This window comes from Rhinoraja longicauda, chromosome 9 (assembly GCF_053455715.1).
Source record: "Rhinoraja longicauda isolate Sanriku21f chromosome 9, sRhiLon1.1, whole genome shotgun sequence".
Taxonomy (NCBI): Eukaryota; Metazoa; Chordata; class Chondrichthyes; order Rajiformes; family Arhynchobatidae; genus Rhinoraja; species Rhinoraja longicauda.
This window is the reverse complement of record NC_135961.1, coordinates 16,320,925-16,342,269: the sequence shown is the minus strand read 5'-3', so window position 1 is coordinate 16,342,269 and position 21,345 is coordinate 16,320,925. Positions and strand designations below refer to the sequence as shown.

The 21,345-nt window shown below is 40.1% G+C and overlaps 1 protein-coding gene across 3 annotated transcripts in view; it reads right to left on the bottom strand.

Annotated features, from left to right (window-relative positions):
• cfap36 (cilia and flagella associated protein 36) overlaps positions 1 to 21,345 on the bottom strand; it is a 49,681-nt gene that overhangs the window by 27,571 nt on the left and 765 nt on the right. For 2 of the 3 annotated variants that reach the window (XM_078404870.1, XM_078404871.1), the window contains exons 3-4: positions 11,385 to 11,486; positions 6,372 to 6,486 (exon numbers count right to left, since the gene is read on the bottom strand). In XM_078404870.1, the coding sequence (XP_078260996.1) occupies positions 6,372 to 6,486; positions 11,385 to 11,486 (217 nt within the window). The remainder of the gene's footprint in view (positions 1 to 6,371; positions 6,487 to 11,384; positions 11,487 to 21,345) is intronic. The other variant, XM_078404872.1, reaches the window with a different exon arrangement.

Sequence of the window (21,345 nt, the reverse complement as noted above, 5' to 3'; positions counted from 1 at the left end):
AATTTAAGATTAGCCAAGCAAAATGTTAGCTTTGCCACAACAGATCAAATGTCTTTCTCTCTAGTGAAATTTTCATTTGGTTTTCACACAAGTGGGTTAAAACAGCTTTAAATACATGCTATTTTGTTTCTAGCTAGAGTTCGTTTGTGATTAATTTCATTTTAAAACAAAAATATTTTATGAGTGCTGATCATAGATACTTGTTTATTTTTACTTTTGGTAGATAACAAATTGTGTGCAACTATGCTCCACAATGTCCAAAGTAATTTTCCATATCATTTAAGGTTCATAATATTTCACATCGAAACACATTGGTAACCCCACAAAGTCTCTGGTTTGTTAACATAGGAACAATCTTAAATCTAATTACTAAAACTCTCATTTGATTGTTTGTTTGCCTGAACTACAGCCAAAACAGTACACGATAGCGCAACAATCTTAGGCCCACCTTACTCACCGGTGTCCCTTTGGTGCTAATGGAAGAAATTTCATTGAAATCGGTTATAATTTTAGTTATTCACATTTTAAAGTTTAAATCTATCTCCTAGGGAGGAAGAGGGGAGGGAGGGAGGGGGGGGGGGGGGGGGGGGGGGGGGATGGAGGGGGAGGGAGGAGGATAAGGGGGGTTGAGGGAGATGGAGTGGGGGGGAAGGGAGGGGAAGCGAGGGGGGAGGTGGAGGGGGGAGGAGAGGGTGCTGCACCAATGCAGGAGAGGTTTGGGCCCACTTGGTCTAGTAACTATTAAAAGCACCATGCTTTTTCTACGACGTCATATTTTTGTGCAGTATTATATATATTTTTCAAACCAAACAATGTACACTTTTGCAATTTCATCTATAGTGCTGTTTCTAGCAGTTTATATTTTAAATATAAACATAGCACAAAAAGTAAGGAAATTTGTGTTTGGTAGATTATTTCTTAGTTGTATCAATGCTTCTTGGCAATAAATCTTATACCGTTGGAAAGCCTGTTTATTTCCCTTTTAAATGGTGCCACATTTGTAAGGAACATGCATTTGTGGGATGAGCAGCAGAGCTGAGTATGTGGGTTACGCCCATGAAAAATCTGCCAAATCTCTGCCAATGCCAAACAGCTTATTCTGCCATTGACTCTTGTTCGGTGTTGTTTGGTGGAATGGACGATTGAAGTCTGAAGAAACAAGACATATTGGCAATTTAACAATTTATTCATTTAATAAACAGGAGCTTCAGTAGCGTGTGGAAGAATCATACACAGCCACAACAGCCTGGCACCTCCTCCTCATGCTGGTCACCAGCCTGGTCACACACTGTTGTGGGATGGCATCCCATTCTTCAACCAGCATTTGTCGCAAGTCAGCCAACGTGGTTGTGTTGGTCACTCTGGCACGAACAGCACGCCCAAGCTGATCCCACAAGTGTTCAATGGGGTTGAGGTCAGGACTGCTGGCAGGCCATTCCATCCTCTCCACTCCCAAATTCTGGAGGTAGTCTCTGAGAAACCCTGCTCTGTGGGGGAGAGCATTGTCATCTTGGAGGATAGAGTTCGATCCCAGACTGTGGAGATATGGGATTGCCACTGGTTGCAGAATCTCATCTCGATATCTCTCTGCATTGAGATTGCCTCCAATGATGACAAGCCTCGTTTTTCCAGTGAGGGAGATGCCGCCCCACACCATCACACTGCCTCCACCAAAAGATGTTACTCTATCAGGCACCTGATTGTCAGCACCTGGGGGTACCAGAAGCTCAAAACAAGAGTCAATAGCAACAGCAGAATAAGCTGTTTGGCATTGGCAGAGAAGATTTGGCAAATTTTTCATGGGCGCAACCCATATACTCAGCTCTGCTGTTCATCCCACAAATGCATGTTCCTTACAAATGTGGCACCATTTAAAAGGGAAATAAACAGGCTTTCCAACGGTATAAGATTTATTGCCAAGAAGCATTGTTACAACAAATAAATAATCTACCAAACACAAATTTCCTTACTTTTTGTGCTATGTTTATATTCTATAGGCATGAGCCCATTACTGGAAGTATATATCATATCACATTTTTTTTAAACAATACCCTCCATCATGTAATTGGCAAACCTGTGATCATCTTATTTGTCAAGACACTTATAGTAGATGTATCAAATTCTGATTAAACAATGTGAATATGTTGATTGCACCAAGTCTTATAAATAGTTGTCGTAACAATTTTTAAATAAGTTAACTGCGGTTCTTTTATCAAAAGTAAATAAAACAACATGGAAAGCATATCCAGTTTGACGGCTATTTCTACAAAGAAAGCATTTATTTCAAAAGGGCCTGAATACAAAAACAGGGATGTAATGCTGAGGCTCTCTAAGGGGGGGTCCTCTGGAGAAGGTCCAGAGGCGGTTTACAAGAATGGTCCCAGGAATGAGTGGCTTAACATATGATGAGTGTTTGACGGCACTGGGCCTGTACACGCTGGAGTTTAGAAGGATGAAGGGGGACATTCATACTTGCTGAATAGTGAAAGGCTTGGATAGTGTAGATGTGGAGAGGATGTTTCCACTAGTGGAAGAGTCCAGGACTCGTGGTCAAAGTCTCAGAATTAAAGGAAGCTCCTCTAGGAAGATGAGGAAGAATTTTTTCAGTCAAAGGGTGGTGAATCTGTGGAATTCTTTGCCAAAGAAGGCTGTCGAGGTCAAGTCAATCGATATTTTTATGCAGAGATAATAATAATAATAATAATGCATTTTATTTATATAGCGCTTTTCAAATTGCTATGGATAGATTCTTGATTAGTAAGGGGTTATGGAGAGAAGGCAGAAGAATGGGATTAGGAGGGAGATAGATCAGCCATGATTGAATGGCGGAGCAGACTTGATGGGCTGAATGGCCTAATTCTGCTCCTGTCACTTATGACCTTTTGAAATGTTACTTTGTTTCCTTGTAAGAATTATGGGCAGGCATTGGATGTGCTTCATAGCTGACTCTTGATTATGTATTGAAAATACACAGGGTCATGCAAAACACATCAAACAGCATCAAAAGCATTGTACAGGACTTTGTTTATAAAAATATTTAATCGTTTGATTAAATAATAGTTACTCATGCTTCATTGGTTGGTCTTTTCTCTTATACGGCAAGTTTCAAACACAGAGTGGAGGGTGCCTGGAACACGCGGCCAGGGCTGGTGGAGCCAGACATGATAGTGGCATTTATGAGACAGTTAGATAGGCACATGGAGTGGAGGGATATCGATCATGTGCAGGCATGAGCTTAGTTTAACTTATCATCATGTACAGCAGGGACATTGTGAGCTGAAGGGCCTGTTCTTGTTCTGTTCTACATTGTCTACAGAATTTGCGGAAATTGATTTAATTTAAGAAATGTATTTATTTTTTTAATTAATTTCATTTAAGGTGACACAGTGGTAGAGCTGCTGCCTTACAGCGCCGGAGACCCGGGTTCGATCACGACTATGGATGCTGTCTGTACAGAGTTTGGACATTCTCCCCGTGACCTGCCTGGGTTTTCTCTGAGATCTTCGGTTTTCTCCCACACTCCAAAGACATACAGGTATGTAGGTAAATTGGCTTGGTAAAAGTAGAAATTGTCCCCAGTGTGTGGATAGTGTAAATATGCGGGGATTGCTAGTCGGCGCGGACCCATTGGGACGAAGGACATGTTCCGCGCTGTATCTCTAAACTAAACTAAAATAGCATCTTGGTACTCTACTTTGTGTCTCAAAGGTATTGATGGTCGCACAGCAAGAAACTCGATACTATAGTATCAGGTTTTCCATCCTTTCCTTTCAATCAACATTGCTGTCTGTACGCATGTACACACAATATCACTGTCAGAAAGCAATTTATATCCCAGTTCAAAGAAATTCCATACAAGGCAAAGAATTCCACAGATTCACCACCTTCAGACTAAAGAGATTTTTCCTCATCTCTTTCCCAAAGGAACGTCCTTTAATTCATAGGCTAAGATCTCTAGTCCTAGACTCTCGCACTAGAGGAAACATCCTCTCCACATCCACTCTATCCAAGCCTTTCACTATTCTGTACATTTCAATGCGGTCCCCCCTCATTCTTCTAAATTCCAGCGAGTACAGGCCCAGTGCCGTCAAATGCTCATCATATGTTAACCCGAAGGTATCACAAAATGTTGGAGTAACTCAGCGGGTCAGGCAGCATCTCTGGAGAGAAGGAATGGGTGACGTTTCGGGTCGAGACCCTTCTTCAGACTGATGTCAGGGGGGGCGGGACAAAGAAAGGATATAGGTGGAGACAGGAAGACAGTGGGAGAAGGGTCCTTGGATGGAGTCGAGTGGGGAGGTAAAGGGACAGGTGTTGCATCTCCTGCGGTTGCAGGGGAAAGTGCCTGTGGAGGGGGTGGTTTGGGTAGGAAGGGATGAGTGGACCTTTTACCTCCATCCAATGACTCAAACAGTCTTTCCAGGTGAGGTAGAGGTTCACCTGCACCTCCTCCAACCTCATCTATTGTATCCACTGTTCCAGATGTCAACTTCTCTATATCAGCGCGACCAAACGCAGGCTCGGCGATCGTTTCGCTCAACACCTTCGCTCAGTCCACCTTAACCAACCTGATCTCCCAGTGGCTGAGCATTTCAACCCCTCCCAGTCTGACCTTTCTGTTATGGGCCTCCTCCAGTGTCATAGTGAGGCCCACTGCAAATTGGAGGACCAGCACCTCATATTTCACTTGGGCAGCTTACAGCCCAGCGGTATGAAGATTGACTTCTCTAACTTTAGATAGCTCCTCTGTCCCTCTCTTCCCCTCCCCCTTCCCAGTTCTCCCACTGTCTTCTTGTCTCCACCTATATCCTTTCTATGTCCTGCCCCCCCTGACATCAGTCTGAAGAAGGGTCTCAATCCGAAACGTCACCCATTCCTTCTCTCCAGAGATGCTGCCTGACCTGCTGAGTTACTCCAGCATTTTGTGATACCTTCGATTTGTACCAGCATCTGCAGTTATTTTCCTACACATCAAATGTTAACCCACTAATTCCTGGGATTATTATTCTTGTAAACCTCCTCTGGACCCTCTCCAGAGCCAGCACATCCTCAGATATGGTGCCCAAAATTGCTCACAATACTGCAATTGTGGCCTGACCTGCACCTTAGCGCCTCAGCATCTCAGTGGGCAGTGGATGAATCAAGCCAAAGGGCCTGTTTCAATGACACCAAGAGCATTAGAAAAAAAAGCAAGGAGCAAGGAGAAAGCACTGTGACTATCATAAATGGTATAGGTCAGATGTCAGGGCTGGGTCGCAGCAACACCACCTATATCAATGACTGGGTAAAGGAATGAAAGATTTACATTCTTGATTAGTACAGGTGTCAGCGGTTATGGGGAGAAGGCAGGAGAATGGGGTTAGGAGGAGAGATAGATCAACCATGATCAAATGACAGAGCAGACTTGATGGGCCGAATGGCCTAATTCTGATTCAATCACTTATGCCCTTATGATTCCAAAATTATGATGATACACAAGTTACATACTAAAATCAACTTGTATTTACATAAATTGATCTATCAAATAAAATGTTTGAAAGTATTTCACAGCAATATAATTAGTCATAACAGTGTGTGGACACAGCTGGAGTAGATGGCATCTATTATAGAGAAGTACAACCTCTTTCACTGTAGATTAACAAGGGAAAAAATCTGAATATTTTTCCAATGACAAAGGCCTACAAATTGTTGAGGTGTACAATTGGTTGCACTAGTTCACAGATCATTAAAAGTTATTGTGCAAACGCAAACTTATTCTTAAAAGCTATTGGAATGTGGATGTTTATTTCAACACATTGAGAATGTAAAAGGGGAGGAATTTATGTTTAAACAGTAATAGGGCCTTTGCAGACCACATCCTGACTGCAGATCTCAAATTTGGTTAGTTCAGTAAATGTTCCTGGAAGAGATGCAGGGCGTATTTTCCAGAATGATACCAAGTTTTATAGGATTACATGTTAAGAATGGGTTACACAGTTTAATTTTATCCTAATTGTGAGATCTAATTAGAATGATAAACTGATTCAATAAAGCTACAAAAAACATCCTCTGGAACATAGCCTATTAATGATACAAAATTGGAAAGTTTTAAAACAAATATAAAGTAGAATAGTGAAAGAAATCTGCTAACAGACTATTACTATGGGGCCAAATTAAAAGTTATAATATCAACTAAAATGCAATCATCAAACTTTCGTAATGTGATTATGAAGGTTTCTTACAATACAACTGCAATTTTTTAAACCAAGTAATTTTTTGGTAAAACTCTGCTATCAAGACCAGCAGTTAGTTGCTCAGTGTCACTGATGTACACATCAGCAGAAATTTAATAGCAACCATAATAATACTATGTAACTTAGTATTCTTCTTACCATTTCTCTCTTGAATCATTCGAAGTGCTTGTAATTGCAATTCTACATTTTTCTGCAACATCAATGACTTAAAGACTTGAAAATCGTCTGCAGCTACTACTGGTTGGAAGACAGGCTATTTTAAAAAAAAAGCTCAATTTGAAAACTCAAGACAAACAAACATTCACATTTGTTAAAGAACAGCGACATAGTTTATTGAACCGTTTAACAGTAACTTAAGTTAGAGTTAAGCTGACTAATATCTCAAAGCTATTCTCATTGAAACAAATGGTTTTACAAGACTAACAAATACTGAAAACAGAGCTGATTTTAAAAGGAAAATTATTTTTCCATTCTCAAGTCCATTCTCCATTATCATCCTATAATTCTGAATTATGAAGGACTGATTTTAACGGTCATCAACTTCAGAAATGAAGCTCCAAGAATGACTGGTCAGAATGGGAGATAATCGACAGGCAGAGAAAATCACTTGCCTCCATCAATCTTGCTTCCTTTTCACCCTGCTATTATTCCTTTATTAACTTATTCCTTTAAGCGGCTAGTCGCATCTTGTAGAGGAAGGAAACAGAGTCTTGACTTAAATATATGCCAGGATTAGAATAGAGAGAGAAATCTGATACACGACTTGCAGAGCCTTGGAAGACAAGTATCTTTTTGTTTAAAAAGTGTGCCTCATTAGAAGCATGAGATTTTCCCCCGTTCTGGGCTATTACCTCCAATTCTGGCCAGAATATCACCCTCACTTCATTTGAGGCTAGACTTCTCCTTTCAACACTGCGCTGTCTTCTTCTTACCCCAAAGACAGCTAGTCAATTCACTCACCTCCCAATTGCCCCTAGTGCTTGGAAGACAGAGTTTTCACTCAGCATGCTTTACTCGGATTCCCTGTTTTCACCCATGTGTACATTGCCTCTCCACTTCAGGTTTATGTAAACATATTGAAGCGAAAGTAGTGACCAAAATTTAGTTAACGATCAGAATAAATCTTTGCCCAAGATTCAAATCAGTTATAATTTTTTCCCTAAAATACACTTTATTCATAATATAGTACATGTTGCCAATCTCAGTATGTCTTAACACTATTTATATTACTTGAGTGTAATATAATTTTTCCTTTACATACATTCCTTGAGCAAATAGTCGATAGATTTTAATTAAGCCCAATTCAGCCATTATTGTATAATGACAGCATGACCTTACACTGTGGCCTTTTCCTATAGAGCCTTTGCAGAAGCTACACCAAGCTCCAGTGTACCCCGCAGTATGTTATACCAGACCTTATATTATGTCAATCTGTAACATTCAATTGGGGGTAGCTCCTTGTGCTGGAAGAGCTGCAAATTTCAGATAATCCAGAGGACATCATTCATGAAGTTGACCATCTTCCAGGACCTGCTGCATCAGTGTACTTCCCTTGGAAAAGAGTGTAGATAACCAATTCCAGTGTTATCCTGCCATTTGAGGAGAGTCTCAAAGTTCACTGTATTTCTTTCCAGTCTTTCTTCCAAACATACTTTCCATAAGAATATAGATGACAATTTCATATCCAGGGCAGCAGGCAGTTAACCACTATATTTACAAAATGAAGTGGGAGACTGGGTGTTCTGCAACAAATGAATCACTTTTCGATTTCCTGCTCCTAATCCACATAATCGTATTAACTAGGCACAATTCAGAAGTGCGATGAAATACAGATGGGCTGAACTCCTTAAAAAGGAGAAGGCAAAGTGAAGATTTGATAGTGTTATAAATTATAAATAATTTAGAAGGAATAGATAATTTCTAAGGACTTAAGCGTCAATAAATAGAGGTAAAAAAAAAGGCAATTGGCGAAAGGACCAGAATGCAAGAAAATATATTTTCTGCAAATTAGTGGTTAGACTTTGGAATACACCACATCCAGGCAACATCTGTGGAAAGAGACATTTTGGGTCTGCTATCTTTCGTTAAAAATCGCAGTGAAACAACAACCATTTATCTTCTTGCTGATGTGGAAAAAACTCAGCAAGTCAGACAGAATTTTTTGCTTTTGTTTGAATTTCAGGACTGGCATTTTTTTTATTTTGGAGTTGATTAGTTTCTTGCAACCGCTTACATGTATTGCAGCCTTCATGGAATAGGCTGTAACAAAAACATACTTCAAAAGTCAAGGGCACCTTTTGGGCAGAGCAGTTGATCAGAGAGCAGAATTGTGATCCCAGTGTGAACGCCGTTACATCCCTCCTAACTGTGTTCCTTGGCTTATGACACCAAAGATGCACACTTCATTTTTGTCTTACAATTGCCTTACCAGAACCAACACAACCAGTTTTACATTTATCAAATTAATTTGGTGAATTTGATTGTTTGATTATGGCAGTCATATTGACCCAGATCTTCCAATGAGCCTCAAATGCTTGCAAATTCCTCACTGTGCATACAATTCATACCAGCATACCTCTAGAGGTCTCTTCCAAGGGATGTTCACGATCCAACCAATTGTCAAGCGAGACCTACTGAACACAATTAGTTGATCTTGCAATGAATGGGGAATCCTAATCCAAATGTCCTAGAAAGCTTCAGGACACCTTCCAGACTCACCAGCCACTCATGTTAATTCACCAGCATTCCCACTTTTCAGTGATGTTGGAAGTCGGCTACTGTCCTGAGTTCACTTAATCTTGCCCTATAAATACTGTAATTCTAACTTTCATTTTAATTTACTTTCATTTACACTATCCAAACACATGTTCAGGTCACTTAAATGTAAATAGGTCAGTCATTTTATCATTAAATTAATGATTTTATCATTAAATTTATGCACATAAATTGTGTCATTAAATTAAATAACCTCCATGATTTGAAATACATGAAATGAGGTCAGTCATTTTATCGTTAAATTAAATTATAACTTGGTTCATTACCCCTGGCCTGAGCCTAATGTAGTGGCTGTTCAAAAAAGGACTAGATCTGGGTCAGCACCCATTTCGTATTCCTAGGGCATAAAGATAATGCAAACAAATTGCTAATAAAAACAACTATAAATTTAGAATTATATCCTTGGAGTAAAATAACACAACTTTCAACAATGACAAATCTCATCAAGGTTGCTTGAAGATGCATAAATCAGAGCTGGATAAAAAAAGTTCAGGATTTAAGCTATTAAATAGTTCAGGTGTGTCAATTGAGACCATTACTACCTGGATCACCAGTAAGAGGTTGTCGGCTAACAAAAGGGCAAAGGGATCCTACCAGGATGCCACGTTTAATGAAAAACCACAGATGCCACAACGGCAGAAATTAGCTAAATGTAACTGCAAAAAAAAGAATGAGAAGAATTGTAGAAAGTGTGGCTGATTTAAGAAATACAAGAGTGTAATTAGGTAGGCAGAGCCTTCAAGTTGGAAGACAATAGTATACTTGCCTTAAATGCAAGCTGGCTAGTACACAAAACAGAAAATCTTGTTGCAATTGTAAATGGCTTTTTTTGAGATCTCACATGGAATACTGAATGTGACCTTAGCTTTGCATCGGAAGGGGAGAATATATTTGCTCTGACGTTGTGGATTTATTCGCTTTAGGAATGAGAAGGTTAATTTTGATGAAAGCTTAAAGAAGAATAGATTTTACTCACCGGAGTTTCAGAAAATGAACTGTCATCTTAAAGATATATGGGAAATTGAGAGAATAGCCTACAGCTGGAAAGCTCAGAAATAGGGGCTCGAGATAAAAGATGGTGTTTTAGGACTGATAACAAAGATTTTTTTTGGGTGGGGTATTTTTTCGTAGTCTGTGGATGCTCAGACATTGAAGAGTTTGGGTTTATGATTGCTAGAGAATAAGGGAACCAGGCAAGAAACAAGTTTAGAGAACCAAGATTACAAGACTTAACAGATCATAATAGCCACTGTTTAATGTTTAAATATGAGAATCAGTGCACACATACAATATAAATGTTACTACTCTATCCTGAGAAATGTAAATAACAACCTCCATGATTTGAAATACATTAAAATATTTCATACCAACCTGGAGCTTATCTGGAGTTTTATTGGGTATTGTAATTATAAATGATTCTGATGGATTCAATGTACAGAATTTAGTGGCTGAAGGAAATAATTAAAACATTCCCTGCCACAAGAACAATATACGTTGCAAATCCATGGATGCACCTCTCTAATACAATACAGAGCTACTATTAGAGCTAAACAAATCTTTATAATACATCACTGGAAATAATATTTGTGTAAGAAGGAACTGCAGATGCTTATTTATACCAAAGATGGAAACAAAATGCTGGAGCAACTCAGCAGATCTGGCAGCAGGTGACATTTTGGGATGGAACCCTTCTTCAGACTGTCTGAAGAAGGATTCTGACCCAAATTTTTCACCTGTTCCTTTTCTCCAGAGATACTGCCTGACCTGCTGAGGTCCTCTAGCACTTTGTGTCTATAATATTTTTGACCATTAATTATTATTCAATGCAATTTCTGAAAAATATTACTTCATTCCACTCGATGTCAAAAGTCAGAATTAAAAATCAATTATACATTTTCAAAGATTCAGATACATTGACATATTAATATAACACACCATTTATATGCAAATGTAACAAACTGTTCCAAGTGTCTCTAAAGTAGAACTTTTAAACAAAATTTGACAGCAAGCAAGCGAGGTAGGTTTTAAGAAATATCTAAAAACTGAAAATGCAGAGGTCTATGGAAGGAATTCCAGCTTAAGACTTTGATGCTAAAGGTACAGCTTTGCAATAGAATTTGAGAATGGGCAAGAGACCACGATAAAAGGAGTACAAGCTCACTATGAGTGGGATTGGATGGCAATCAGCCAAAAATATCAGATATCTTTCACATGGAATAACATCTAAATAATTGGAACATGAATTGGATAAGGGATGAGCAAAAATGTAAAAGCCTTATTTTTGTTCTCTCCAATTCAGTCAAAATACAGTATCACAAAATATTACTAAGTAATTTTCAACTCAAATGACAGTGGTCAAAAAATGTGCTTCTTTACCCGAAATGACTCAGACTGTGCAAGTGGAGAATTGCAGGCTTCTAAAAACTGGTCCTCCTGGATCCCAACATCTTGGACATAGCTCTCTAACAATTGTTCAACCTAAAGCAAAGGAACATGAACTAATTATTCATAAAAGTGAGAATCACCTGAAAGAGACAATTGAACTTATATTTATTATCCAGCTGTTATTTTAAACCTTTCTGAAGTTTTCAATTCTTTAAAATCTATTTCAAATTCAGACCATTTTGCAAATACAAATTGGTCACCACATAACGTGCAGCATTTTTAGACTTTTTTAAGGGACAGGAAATACCTGACCATGACATCATTCCCAAATTATAGTAAAACAAATAATTTAAAATTTAAAGATATTTTTTAATGCTTTGGGTAATTTCAGAGTATTATTACATGCAACCAAAGGAACACAGAGCATAGAAAAGTACAGCACATGAGCAGGTCCTTTGGTCCAGTCTGTGCCAAACATGACAGCAAAATAAAATAATGTAATCTGCCGGCACATGTTCCATAACCCTCCATTCTCTGCACCTACTACAAGCCTCTTAAGTGCCTTTATTGGTACAGTATTGCCTCCACCACCACCCCCGACAGCATGTTCCAAGGACCCACTGTGTGAAAAAAAAATTGCTCCACATATCTCCTTTCAACTTTGCCACGTAAAGCTATGTCTTTGACATTTCCACCCTGGAAGAATGACCTTATCCATGCCTCTAATAATTTTATATATTTCTGTCAGGTCTTCTCTCGAACTCCAGTGTTACAGAGAAAACAATCCAAGTCTGTCCAACCTCTCCTTCTAGATACTACTACCTAATCCAGGCAGCATTCTTGTAAACCTGTTTTGCACCTTCTCCAAAAGCCTCCAAATCCTTCCTATAACAGGGTGACCAGAACTGCACACAATACTCCAAATGCAGCCTAACCAAAGACTTTGAGTTTCTTGACTCTTATCTAGAAAACAGAGCAATGAATAAGATAGGATAGATATTACCATGGCCACCTCCCCCCCCCCCCCCCATCCCATGTCCCCCGTCCCCTAACCCCACTCCTAAAGTTAGATAAATGTTGGATACCTGCCTCAGAGCTTCACTGTTTATTCCAGCATGGCCCAGGGCTCAGTCTCCAGCCAAGGGTTGTCTTTTAAATTAAATGTAGACTATATGCGCTCTCTGCACACATCCTGCTTGTCCACAGCTGCCTCTCGATCTCTGGGTTGATCGTTTTCGCTTCTTTACTTACTACCTTACTTTACTTTACTTACTACCTTACTAAACTTGGAAAAGATGCGGGGAGCTTAAAATGTTTACAGGAAAAACAATTAAACTGTTAAAGCTGGCACAAATTAGAAAGGCAGAGGCTGATTATTTTAAAAAATTTGGAGCTGGAGATCTCCAATCTCCTCTCCTTGGTTTTTCCTGACGCGATCAAGGATTACAAGTCTATCTTGCCACAAACCTCGTCACTCTTTCTCCTTTCAATGTGCACACACTTGGTTTTTGATTCCATATCGCTGTCACTTCCTCTGCCGTTAGCTTAGCTGCAAGTTTCTGAAGTTGGGAAGGCGGCCGAGAGTGAGGAAAGGAAGGAGAGAGTAAGAGAACATGACGTGACCTCTGTAGGTCCAGCAAAACAGAAAATCCAGCAAGGCTCTGGAAACAAGGGTGCTGGAAAAATCAGTGGTGCACCTGTACTTCAAAGTAGAAAAAACATAAAAAGGGAGTAACGAATTGACACTCGCTTAGTTGGATTGGTTAGGTCCACATGTGGAATATTCTGTCAATCTCCAGAATAAGGTTGGATAAAGGAATCAGCAGTTGAATAAGAATGTGTAAGAGGGAACTGCAGATGCTGGTTTAAACCGAAGATAGACACAAAAAGTTGGAGTAACAGTGGGACAGGCAGCATCTCTGGAGAGAAGGAGTGGGTGACGTATGGGGTCGAGACCCTTCTTCAGACTGGTAAAGGAAACGAGAGATATAGAGGATGTTGCAGAACTCTTATCGGAGAGAGGAGGAGAACTTCTTCAAAGTAGATATACCTTGAGGATATTTTGTAGTAGAGAAGACGAAATGTGTAAGGAGAAACTGCAGATGCTGGTTTAAACCGAAATGTTAACTGGTTTCTGTTTCCACAGATGATGATTGACTGGCTGAGACCTTCCGGCATTTCAGTTTTCGTTATACCCAAGTCATAGCCTCCCTGTGCATTGATTACGTTGCTACCTTCTGGTTGGAACTTCCAGCAGTGCATAGATTATGTCACTCCAGCCTGAGATTCCCCTGCTGCGAAGGATGGATCTGGCTATGCTGCTGTGTAGTATTCCTTTTGGTTGGATCATTCAGTACCATCTTACTGCCTGGAAGATGCATTAGTATATACAACTAAATAATAGAATACTTCAAGGCTGCTCCCAGGGACTAATATCAACTGTTGCTGCAAAACATTAACTTGTGGAAAGACAGTCAGACTTTTGGAATTTGGTTTAGTTTAGTTTAGAGATACAGTGCGGAAACAGGCCCTTCGGCCCACCGAGTCCGCACCGACCAGTGATCCCCTCACATTACCACTATCCTACACACACTAGGCACTACACTTATACCAAGCCAATTAACCTACAAATCTGTATGTCTTTGGAATGTGGGAGGAAATCGGAGATCTCAGAGAAAATCCACACGGGGAGAATGTACAAACTCCGTACAGACAGCACCCGTGGTCAGGATCGAACCCGGGCCTACTAGCGCTGTAAGGCAGCAACTTCACCGCAGCGCCACCGAGCCGCTCTGAAATCTTACTGGTCTTTAGTGCAACTAACTATTCAGAATTAAATATTGCAGATTTGTACATTCATAAAAGCATGGACCACCTGCTCATGACCACCTGCTCATAAACACAGAAATTTGGTGCACCATCACAAAAGACCTGCGGGAAAAGATCGTAGTTTAAGGCCTTACTATCTTTGCACAGAAGCTAGCACTAGAACACATTAAAAACCTCAGACTGCTTGGTCAAGGAAATTACATAAATAAAATTAAATATAGATATAATTGGAATATTGTACATAAATGAAGTGATCTGGTAACATACAGTACTGTATCCTATATTGACAATACATTTTTTTTTTTAAATTGAGAAAAAAAACATTGCTCTAGTACCATGTCATCGCAAGGCAATCGGTAATCCAGAATAAGAGGATTTTTGTTTAGGCTTGTACAAAGGCCATGGGGATTGAAACACTCATCAGGAGACATGCATAAGAAATGGAACCTTAGGCAGTGAATGTTTCACATGCATTGCACGTAATCACAGGTAGCATTGCTGGTAATATTTGCGGAGTCGTGGATGTTTCTTGTGCAGATAGACAAATAAATTATGCCACCTGCAAGCTCACCTCTGAGAATTCCCACACACCTTTACAGTTTTGTGCTGGAGAATAAATCTGTCAATACGTGGAAGCAGGTCGCATGCAAACACAAGCCTCTTCACTGCTCATGTTCACATCATGACCACTTGGTCCCTATCTCACGGAAAGTAAAAAATCTAAAGTGCTCATGGACTATTCAGCGTGCAGTGCAGTATTAGTAGTGTAGACATTTTAACCTGAAAGATTTCCTGGTAGAATCTCCCTAAAGGATCACAAATCACAGAATTTGGTTAGAGCAAATGTATTGCAAAAGCAGTAAGAACTTGATTGGAAGCATCAAAAGTTACCAGATAGTCACAAATTTAACAATTGAGGAATACTCAAGGATGTGAGCAGGAATGCAAAATGGAAATGTAAAGTGGTAAATAAGGAAAACAAAAGTAGGTGGTAATATTGAAAGATAGCACTTTCGAAAAAGGGAGCAGCACCTAATGAAAGGTACCATTTCAAAGAGCATGAAGGAAAGATTTAGTTTAAACAAGTTGGCATTGGCATTCAAGAGGCTGGTTATGGCACATGTATGCTTTGGGAAGCTGGTTATGATACACATTAAATCCAGCCTACCAAGCAGCCCTGATCCACTGCAGTTTGCCTATTGCAGCAACAGGTCCATGGCTGATGCCATCTCCCTGGCCGTACACTCATTCCTGGAACACCTGGATAAGGACATCTACATGTGTTCAATAAATCACCGGATTCAGACAACAGAGTTTGATTCATTAGGTATTTTATTACACTACTAAATAAGGCACGTACACTCACGTATCCCCGTATATCCCCGTACGCACTTGTAAACCCAGAGGACATAGCAGAGCACTCCGCAGGATGTTCATGTTCTTGATCACCTGGCACTGTTCGTGACACGGTCCAAGGTTGGGGCTCTCTCCTCGAAAGAACGCCTGACACCATCTTTTATGGCATTTCTTATCAGAGCAGACTGCATCACTGCCCCCTCCCCGAGCCAATCATAAGCCCCCCTTGTCTGCAACGTTTCTACACTATTAATGGCAGGGGTGCAGATGGTCTACCAGCTGTTGTGTTTTGTTCACCAATGCTCCATCAGTCTCTTATTCATAGACTACAGCTCTGCTTTCAAAACCATAATCCCAACCAAGCTCATCTTCAAACTCATGGTTCTTGGAGTCAGCACTCACCTCTGCAATTGGATCTTTGACTTCCTGACCAACAAACCACATTCAGGGAGGATAGGGGACAAATCATCCTCCACGATAATCCTTAACACTGATGCCCTGCAAGGATGTGTTCTCAGTCCCCTACTATACTCTTTACACACACAATTGTGTAGCCAAATACCAATATAACACAATCTATAAGTTTGTGGACAACACGGCCATAGGCTGGATATCAAATAATGATGCGGAGTACAGAAGGAGATTGAGAATCTTGCAACTTGGTGCCAAGAGACCAACCTCTCCCTCAACATCAGCAAGACAAAGGAAATTGTGATTGACATTAGGAAGTGGAACAGTACACATACCCCAATATACATCGATGGTTCCGAAGTAAAAATTGTCGAAAGTTTCAGGTTCCTAGGAATAAATATCATCAGCAATTTGTCTAAGATGAACCACATTGAACCCATTGCTAAGAAAGCACACCAATGCCTCTACTTCCTAATACATAATCTTAATGAATAAATTAAAACTGGCATTATTTCACATAACATGGTAGAGCTAAAATTAGGTCATTCAAGTCAAATAATATAAATACTTGTAAAACTGTTTTTTTTTTAAAATGGGGCTCAGCCTTGTTATTGAAATAATATCTATATGTCAACACTTTCAAGAAGCTTTCAATTCGATCTGAGCAGATAGTTTCTCGAATTTATCACCAGGCAATCAGTACATAAATAATCAAAGCAAGATAGAACAGAGCGTCCTCTTCCAACAAGGTGTTAAAAGAAACCAGTGAAGTTTCATGTGTTTTAATTGCAGCCAAGTAACAAGTTTCATAAATGTAATGTAGCACTTACATACAACATAATTAAAGTATTTCATGTGGAACATGTTGAATATTTGCCATTCAAAAAGGCTTAGTAGAAGCCATATTTGGTTGCAGTAAAACTGGGCATTGACAGAAACGAGTCAAGACTGCCTTGTTTTACAAATTTGATAACAAACTTTAGGACTTTCAATGGTGTTTAAAAAATATTGCATGGGTAATATGAAGAATGCTCCTCTACACAGCATCTTGGGAAAAAATACTAAATTAATCGGCAAAGGGAACTATGCATGAGTTACATGGCTACATGGCACTGATAGATAGCAATTCCATGGATAACCAGCTAGATTCAATAGATACGTCAAGGCATTCTAGATTTTCAGACCTTCACACTGAACCACAAAGCATGTCAAAGGTCAAGTGCAGGCATATCTCACTGCATAGCTAAGTCACTGTATAACCAAATGGTTTAGTAAAGTACTGAATATATCTGGATATATTTCATATCGGGATACATTTCCTATCTGAGTTATCGACTTTACTCCAGGTATAGTTGGCATATCTAGGGTGGTGCCATTCATTTGAATGGGCTTGGTGAATTGGGTGGAATTGAGTTGGATGGCATGGTGACATAGACTAAAATTAGCATTATTATCTCGTAGCTCCAAGGCCCAGATTCAATCCTAACCCCAGCTGCCTCTGTCCTTGTGGATTTCCTCCTGCATTCCAGATATGCTGGTAAATTAACTGCCAATGCAAGTTAAACCATGATGTAGATAAAAAGAGAAGATAGGCAAGAGAGAGAGAAAAAAATCATGTGTTGCAAGATTGGGGGAGAGAGGGGGGGGGGGGGGGGGGAAATGATGGGATTGCTCGACTGGATTCTTGCATGGACCCGACTGCCTCCTTTGCATCATTAACTAAACCACTTATGTGTTTAATTAGTTAATTTTAAGTTAATTATATACAAATTGACATACATCTAACCCCCTAACCCTGAACACAGGATCCCCCCAGGGTTGCATGCTTAGCCCCCTACTGTACTCCCTATACACACATGACTGTGTGGCCAGGTTCAGCTCCAACTCCATCATCAGGTTTGCTGATGACACTGTGACGGTGGGCCTGATCTCCGATAACGATGAGAAGGCCTACCGGGAGGAGGTGGTTGATCTGACACTCTGGTGTCAGGACAACAGCCTCCTCTTGAATGTCACAAAAACTAAGGAGCTGATTGTGGACTTTAGAAGGGCTCAACATCCGAGGACGTACACGCCACTGGAGATAAATGGGATTACTGTGGATAGGGTGAGCAGCTTTAAATACCTGGGAGTCCACATCACAGAGGATCTGACATGGACAACACACATTGCGCACTGGTGAGTAAGGCAAGGCAGCGCCTTTACCACCTCAGACAGTTGAGGAAATTCAGAGTCTCTCTGAGGATCCTTCAGTGCTTCTACTCTGGGACAGTAGAAAGCATCTTGTCCGGCAACATCTCAATCTGGTTTGGGAACAGCTCTGCCCAGGACAGGAAGGCTCTGCGGAGAGTAGTGCGTTCGGCTGAACGCACTATGGGAATTACACTCACCCCCCTGCAGGACCTATACATCAGGAGGTGCAGATCCAGAGCCAGCAACATTACGGGGGACCCCTACCACCCCAGCAACGGACTGTTCCAGCTACTACAGTCAGGCAAACGCCTCCGCTGTCACGCTGTGAAAACAGAGGATGAGCTGGATTTTCTTCCCACAGGCCATCAGGACTGTCAACTCTTATATCACCAGGGACTAATTTACTGTGTTAATTTATTTTTTGTGTTATGTCTTTTTATTTTATTTTAATTCTATTCTGTTTTGTAGTTTTAACAGAATCCGCAGGCATTGCCACTTTCATTTCACTGCACATCTTGTATGTGTATGTGACAAATAAAGTAGACTTGACTTGAAATTTATTCAACTGTCCCAAACTGCCTCAGATTGTCAAGATAACAGGTCAGAAGGCACTTTGTAGGTAAGAACTTAGTTTCCATTACCCGTAACTTAATCACACCCCATTTCATGTAATGGTCTTTAGAGCAAGGCTAACAAGATTTCTGCGTGGCCTCAAAAGGTTATTGCAACAATGACCATCCCATGAGAGGCAAACGTAGAATGTCGCAAAATGAATTTCACAATCTTTTAGTAGAAAACTCAACAAGCTCATTGTCAGATTTAGAAACAAGGAATTGCAGATGCTGGTATACAAAAAAAGACACAAAGTGCTGAAGTAACTCAGCGGGTCACACAGCATCTCTGGAGAAAATGGATAGGGGAAGTTTTGACCTGAAACGTCACGTAAACACGTTCCTCAGAGATACTGCCTGACCCGCTTAGTTACTCCAACACTTTGTGCCTTTTTTTCCCCCACTGTAGAATTACTATGGCTATCAAACTACTCGAGCTGATGTCATTAACTATTTACTCTTATGTCACAATCGAGCAGAATGTTTCAATGGAAAATTATTACTTAAGTAGCAGAATAACAAAGTTTATGGCTCTCATGAAATATCTGCTCACAGATTTTAAGTACGTTAACATTAAACAAGGCACGAACAGAACAATATATGTATTGTTAAAGCAAGAGTCATTCATGCATGTTTTGAATATTCAATTCAGAAACTAAAGAACCCTCTATTTTTAAGATAAATCTTAGCTGTAGTAGAAAGAAAAAATGCTGACGATTTGAAAAACAAAGAAAATATTATGACAGGGGTCACAGACCTGATATAGTAATTTTGTTTCACTTTCTCCAACACTACCTGCAGGGTACTAACAGTGTTTTTATATTAGTTCCAGTAACAAAAATATTTAGAAAATAACAAATCACTGAAATATCCCCTGCTACAGATAAATTAGTAAACTTTAGGTAATACAGATGATTATCAGAATGTCTCCAACAACCAAGCATGGTTTCATGCAAATAACACCGATGTCATGAAAATAAGTAACAGATTAATCTTGACAGGACAGTCAACAAAAATTTCAGTGCAAATAAGGTGGCAAAAAAATCATATTATGAAAACCTGAAATAACAACAAGAAATGGATATAATGAGCAAGCAATCCTAAAGAAACTCCTTTCTGTAGAAATTGACTGCTTAGTTAGATTTTTATGACATTTGTATGTTCCACTCAATGTTTCCATCTCATTCATGAGTAAGAGTAAACCTCAATTCCCTCTTACCCAAATTGGCAATGGGACCAAGAAAAACGGATTTTATTGGAACCATTTACTATTAGAGTTTGCCAACAATCTAATTTGAAACAGGGGATCAAGGTCGGTAGGTCATAAAATAAACTCTCGTTTGTTTGTTTGTTTATTCCTGAACTACAGCCAAAACGGTACACGATAGTGCGACAATTTTAGGCCCACCCTATTCACCGTCGTCCCTTTGGTGCTAATGGAAGAAGTTTCATTGAAATTGGTGTTATATTTTTAGTTATTCACATTTTAAGGTTTAAATCTATCTCCTAGGGAGGGAGGGGGGTGGAGGGAGGGGGGAAGGGAGGGGAGAGGGGAAGAGAGGGGAAGGGAGGGAAGAGGGGGAGGGAAGAGGGGGAGGGAGGGGAGAGGGGGAGGGAGGGGAGAGGGAGGGGAGAGGGGGAGGGAGGGGAGAGGGGAGGGGAGAGGGGGAGGGAGGGGAGAGGGGAGGGGAGAGGGGGAGGGAGGGGAGAGGGGAGGAGAGGGGAGAGGGAGGGAGGGGAGAGGGGAGGAGAGGGTGCTGCACCAATGCAGGTTTGGGCCCAACGAGTCCACTTGGTCTAGTATAACTTAAAGGCGATAGATACACAGATTCCAAGAGGATAATCCAGAATTTTGACCCGGGGAACTGAAAGTACAACCACCAATGCTGGGGTGAAAAATAAACAAGATACCAATAATTAAATAAATTTCTGCTTCTCCAAAACAAAATGCTGGACACACAGGACAATTAATGGTAGGACCATTAAAAACACTAACTGGTGTAACTTCAGTATGGGATTACCAAATCTAGCACATAGTTTAGAGATAGACCGTGGAAGAAAATAATTAGAACAGTTTGGGAGCTTGAGAAAGCCACTTCAGGAGATTTACTACAATTTGAGAAAAATGGATGGAGCCTTCCAAGGACAGTCCCATTTAACCAATCACTGAAGTGATGAAACAAAAAGTAGTGGCTTGGTCAATTATGTCACAAACAGGTCACAAGGGACAGGGGCATACACTGCATCATGGCCAATGTAACAAAATATATTATTTTCATATTTGATGAAAGCTGGTTCAGACTAGATCATGGAAAAATTATGAGATGTTCAAATATAATTGAAATTGTTAACATGATGTTAACTGAGACACAAGATTGTAGAGGGATGTGCAGAAAAAAGGGGCAAGGGTTTTTTTGAGAACTGGATATGTGGGGGGGGGGTGGACGGAATAATACATAAAGAGAATTTGATTACTATATCAATTGTCATGTGGGCAATGTAGGCAACTTGCAATCCAGTCAGAATGATGTTGAAAAAAACATAACAGAAAT